Genomic DNA, 6,366 nt, shown 5'->3' on the forward strand with positions numbered 1-6,366 from the left:
ATCACGATCTTTTTATTCTGGATCACCAGTAGTTTGTTGTTGTTTTTCAAAAATCTCTTATTCTTATTATGTATTTGTGTCTTTTAACAGCCAAGGGTTCGATTCACATTGGAAAAATACTGATACCCAGTTGAATTTGGGACTTGGGGAGCTTTCGTAGTGGCGTTTGCATGTTCTCTTTGAGGATGAGGATGTGGTGGGTTTTTTCTCTTTCTTAGCCTGCCCTGTGTTGCTGTTCCCTTCCTTTTGCCCAGTGTCAGCTGGGATGAAGTGATTTAGAAGGTGGATCCTTTTGGACTCATGTCCTATGAAACCATAAAACGTGATGGTCAGGGCCATACAGAATCTATTCACAGACCCCAAAAGACTTGCAGGTATGATTGCAGGTATAGGTGGCTCTACAAAGTATTCTCAGGTGGGATAAATACTTTTGTCTGCTACATGTTTGTTTGTTTTTTTATTTGCAAAAGAATTGAAAAACCATGAATCACTTTCTTTCCACTTCACGTTTTTGCAGCACGTTGTGTTGATCTTTCACTTATAATCCCAATAAAATACATTTACATTTGTGATGGTAATGTGACAACATGTGGAAATGTTCAAGGGGTATGAATTCCTTTTGGAAGGCACCGTATATAAACAGGCCTAATGTCAGGTTAATTTCGAGTTTTGGACCTTGAGAGGAAATCCAGGGTCCTGAGAGGAGACACATGCACACCCAGGGAGAACATGCAAACTGGAGCCACGCGAGACCTTTCCTGCCAGTTAAAGGTCTTACCACAGTCTTTAAACAAATAACAAGACTTTTCAAATAATCCAATCTATAACTAGACGAGATAAAAGCATGGGAAATAATCTCAAGTTCAGCTTTTGACACAGGAAATGAGAGAGAAATGTGAGAGTTCACAAAGCGATGAGGGTAGGATGGGTGGATGGATCAAACACTACACTTTAATCTAGGACACCCTGGTGTCAGAGGGCAATCTGACCAAGAAGGAGCGTGATGGATTGCTGCCAGATGACCTGGCCTCCGCAGTCACCTGACCTAAACCCCATCCAGATGGTTCGTTACGAGATGGACCCGCAGAACGAAGGCAAAAGTGCCCCCCCATCTCTGGGAACTCCTTGAAGACGGTTGAAAAACCATTTCAGGTGACGACCTCATGAAGCTCACTGAGAGAAGGCCAAGAGTGTGCAAAGCAGTAATCAAAGCAAAGGGCGGGTATTTGGAGGAATCTAAAACATAAAACCTGCTTTGAGTTACTTCATTCTTTCTTGCTTACTACATAGCTCATATGTGTTCAAAGTGTTGATGCCTTAAGTGAGAATCTACAATTTAAATAGTCAAGAAAATGAAGAAAAAAACATTGGATATAGCTTTAGTGATATGGTCACGCAATACATACACTGTATATTCAGAAAAACCTTGTGATGTCTGAAATAAAATGATCATTATCCTTATAACTAACAACAGAAAAAAGTGATAATAATAAGATAGAAATACAAAAATAGAAAAACTTTGAATAGAATTCTTATATTCAAAGTCTGAGACACTGATATATATAGATTAGAATCACATCAAGTCTTTTGACTGAACAGCAAAGTTACATTTGTCCTGACTCATGATATGTGCCAAAAAAGACTGTTTAGGGAATGTTACAGGCATATAACATACTAAAACCTAAACATTCCACCTTTGTGCAAAAGTAGAAAATATTGTCAGAAAATATTGTGTTGATGAGAAACAGATAGAGACCTGCAGAAAGAGACATAATGAACTAAACTCTTCCAAACTAATACTATCAGTTTGAAAGTATCATTGACATTTACATTGAGAACTATGTTTTATGAGTCAATATTGTCACATTAGAACTATTTCTATGCAATAAATTATGACCTCACATAAGAATAAATAACATTTACAAACAAATTAGATTAATAGTTCTTATTAACCCCCCCCCCCCCCCAGCATAATGAACGACATAATGAGATATGGTTTGACCCTCTCAGATCACAATAAACACAAGTAAATATTTTTGTAAAGTGGTTCTTAGAGCACGTATGAATGCGCCTTGGAATCAGCCATTATTTCGATGCAACATATGCAATAATTGTGAATAAAGTCATAAAAAACATTAACCTGAGTAACAAATAAAAAGGGCATAAAATGGTTTCCTATGAGACAGTCAGTGTTGTCTTCAAACTAACAAGTCAGTGCCATGTTACCGACAACAAAAGAAACTTTAGCTGACGCAACCCCCATCCCAATACAATACAAACATGATGATTAAGCCTCAGGGTCATTAGTCCACTATACCGCCATATTCCCAGGACATCAATTTGGAGTGGAGGTTGACGCTCAGGGAGCGGCGCTCTCCACCTGGGCGTCACTATGTACAAACTTGCCCTGCACTGGGGGAAGTCCACTGATGTTGGATACTTGTTGACAAAGTCTCACGTTCTCTGTAGATATTAGAAGTTTACAAGTGTAAATATATATTTTCATGCTCAAAGCTAAAAATGAAAAATGGCACAAATCCTTGTTGAAAGTTTAAGCATGAATTTATCTAAAGTACCAAAAACGGAAAAGGAAAAACAGTTACGGTTACTACACTCATTTGTTCAATGAGACGACAGCGGGTTGTGAAGGAACATCCGATCCCGTATTTATGTTGAAAACAGCAGTTTTTACCATTATTGGATTCAGTGAGCGCTAAATAAACCCGTCCGTTCATCCAATTTAAGATCCCGGTATGCTGGACCTATGAATGAAAGACAAGTCACACAATCACATTTGGACCTGGGGGCTATTGGAGTGACCGGTGAACCTGAAAAACCAGAGAAAAACTGGAGAGCATGCAAACTCCACACAAAAAGGAAATTTGAGGGCCTCACAGAAACGTATCACTTTCATTTCAATGTCGACGGGTTAGAACAACGGTCTGCAACATTTATGACCAAAAGAGCCGTTTTTGTCCCAATACTGTTTACTCAACGCTGAACTCAAAGAAGTAAAACATTTTCTATATACACAAAAGACCTATTTCTCTCAAATATTGTTCACAAATCTGTCCAAATCTGTGTTAGTGAGCACTTCTCCTTTGCCGAGACAATCCATCCACCTCACAGGGGCGGCATATCAAGACGCTGATTAGACAGCAGGATTATTGCACAGGTGGGCCTTCGGGTGGCCACAATGAAAAGCCACTCTGAAATGTGCAGTTTGATCACACAGCACAATGCCACAGACGTCGCCAGCTTTGAGGGAGCGTGCAATTGGCATGTTGTGCTGCAGGAATGTCCTCCAGAGCTGTTGCCCATGAATTGAATGTTCATTTCTCTATCATAAGCCGTCTCCAAAGGCGTTTCAGAGGATTTAGAAGTACATTCAACCGGCCTCACAACCGCAGACCACATGTAACCACACCAGCCCAGGACCTCCACATCCAGCATGTTCACCTCCATGATCGTCTGAGACCGGCCACCCGGGCAGCTGCCGTTTTCGCTGCTCGAGGCAGACGGCGGACGGCGTGTGTGGCGTCGTGTGGGTGAGCAGTTTGCAGATGTCAAAGCTGTGGATGGAGTGGCCCATGGTGGCGGTGGGGTTATGGTACGGGCAGGAGTACGTTATGGACAACGAACACAGGTACATTTTATTGACGGCATTCTGAATGCACAGAGATACCGTGACGTGATCCAGAGGCCCATTGTTGTGCCGTTCATCCACGCCCATCACCTCATGTTGCAGCATGATAATGCACGGCCCCATGTTGCAACGATCTGCACACAATTCCTAGATGCTGAAAACATCCCAGTTCCTCCATGGCCAGCATACTCAATGGACATGTCACCCATTGATCATGTTTGGGACGCTCTGGATCGGCGTATACGACAGCGTGTTCCACTTCTGCCAATATCCAGCAACTCGGCACAGCCATTGAAGAGGAGTGGACCAACATTCCACAATCAACAACCTGATACTGACTGGTTTTCTGACGCCAAAAATATATCCATAAATATAACTTATATACAATCGTATGAAGTCACAGTTTTGACTACTATTTATCATACCTTCATATTTCAGGATAGATTTTTTTATTGACAGTCACAAACATAAAGATGAATGAAGGCATACCTAATCTAATTCTAACAAAAACGTAGCAAGTTTGGTGTGTAAATGAGTTTTCATGAGACCGACACATGTACAAATTCTGTGACGTGTGATACCAGCAGCTGGGGGGGCACATGTTGGCATCTCTGCCTGTTCAGCTCCAGACAACGTTTGTCAAAAAGAATTTCTTCACTGTAACATGAATGACGACATAGCCAATCTAGTTCTCGTGAAAAAAAAAAAAGCTTTGTGTGCAAAATTTGTTTTTATTATGTGAACATATGATAGAATGATGTTTATAGTTCTGTGTTTCTACGATGACTCAGCAGGATGAATGATGTATCTGATGCAGTTCTGTACTTTTCACTGTTTGGCTTCAGTGCAACACTCGACTACAGAGTAGTTTATTTCTATTATTCTTGAGCTCCTAAAACCAACAGAGTAATTTCACTCATTTATTCCCCATGATTGTAGTCATACTTTACATTGAGGAGCTGAAATCAGGATCATTAACTTTCATTATATTTACTTTTCTTTCATTTGTTTGGTTGACAAGGGGCGTCACAAGGTGAACTATTGAATATGTAAAGCATCTGAACTGTCAGCCAATGGTACAGCATCAGAGAAGATTAAGTCTGCAAAAGTCAACCTTTCCTCACTTCTCCCAGTGAGCTTAGATCAAACTATCCAACTCATGCTTGAATGACTTTCATGACTCTGTGTTTGAACGACGAGCCAGCAGGATGAATAACGTATCTGGTACCGTTCTGTATTTTACACTGTCTGGCTTCAGTACAACAGTCAACTACAAAGCTGTACTTTTCTCTCTGACTTTACTATGTTATTTCCTTATTGTGTTTGTGAATTTGTCTCTCATTTTGACCATAATAATGGATCGAAACCTCCATGAACCCATGTATATATTCTTGTGTTTTTTGTGTATTAATGGACTTTATGGAGCTGCAGGATTTTACCCTAAATTTGCCTTTGATCTGCTGTCTGATGTCCAGGTGATTTCATACGTGGGATGCCTTTTCCAAGTTTTTGTTCTTTATTCCAATGTGAAGGTGGACTACTCCATATTAGTGGCGATGGCCTTTGATAGATATGTGGCCATATGTCGACCCCTGGAGTATCACTCTGTGATGTCTGTGAGGAACACCACCCTGTTGCTTATTCTGTGCTGGATCATCCCCGTAAGCAATGAAGCTACAGTCAATTTCTTAACTTCAAGACTTAAACTATGTGGCTCCAGAATAGACAAACTTTACTGTGAGAACTGGTCGATTGTTAAACTTGCGTGTGGTTCAACAACAGCAAATGATATATTTGGATTGGTTGTTATTTCCTTTTATATATGTCACTTTCTCCTCATTGCACTGTCGTATACTCAGCTTGTAAAGGCGGCTTTAAACTCCAAAGAAGGCAGAAGGAAGTTTATGCAGACATGTATGCCACATTTATTTTGTCTGTTTAATGTCACAACTGCTCTGCTTTTTGATGTAATGTACTCAAGGTATGGATCAGGATCCATGACGCAGGATTTAAAGAACTTCATGGCCATTCAGTTTATCGTTTTTCCACCTATTCTGAACCCTGTTATTTATGGACTGATCCTGACTAAAATTCGAAACCGAATGATATATTTGATTCAGATAACACACCAGCAAGTTACTTTGAAATGCAGATTATGTAATTGTGCAGATGATAATCTAATATCACCGAACGACAGAAAAATAAGATGGAGCAAAACTGTCCACACAAGGAAAAACTGAATATCAATAAAGTCTAAATGGATATATGTGAATGTTATGACTGAAATCCACTTCATCACATGAAAAATAAGGGACCAACTTGATGTAGACTTTGCAGTTTTATTGCATTGCACTGTTTATGATTTTATTTATTGAACGTCATTGTAAGAACATCATCATAAATGTGATCTTTTTTTTTTTTGATGGGTAAGTTTGAACATTTTAATGGGGAAACATAATTCATCAACTGTTATGAAGACTGAGCTACTTTCACTAATATGTTGACGTATAAATACAATGAAGCTCTTTTTGTCTATGTTCAATGCATGATGTGAATTTTAGTACTTATAGAGAAACAATGCATCAGAAGTTGAAACGGAGACATTTGAACTTTTTTTTATCAAAAATATTAGTTCATTTCAAATTTCATGGAAACACGTTCACGTCGGCCTCCTCCTGTCTCACCAGACGATGGGCTGCACCAGGTTGAATCAGGTCTGA

The 6,366-nt window shown here is 39.7% G+C and overlaps 1 protein-coding gene across 1 annotated transcript; it reads left to right on the top strand.

Moving 5' to 3' along the window:
- Positions 1-4,854: 4,854 nt before the first annotated feature.
- On the top strand, positions 4,855-6,366 carry LOC308118684 (olfactory receptor 1D2-like; the record flags this gene model as incomplete). The annotated part of the gene is made up of 2 exons (XM_080478194.1): positions 4,855-5,781; positions 6,334-6,366. 2 exons carry the CDS (start codon positions 4,855-4,857, stop codon positions 6,364-6,366), a joined length of 960 nt encoding a protein of 319 aa, XP_080334320.1.

The sequence above is a fragment of the Lipophrys pholis genome (assembly GCF_963383615.2).
Source record: "Lipophrys pholis genome assembly, chromosome: 13".
Classification (NCBI taxonomy): Eukaryota; Metazoa; Chordata; class Actinopteri; order Blenniiformes; family Blenniidae; genus Lipophrys; species Lipophrys pholis.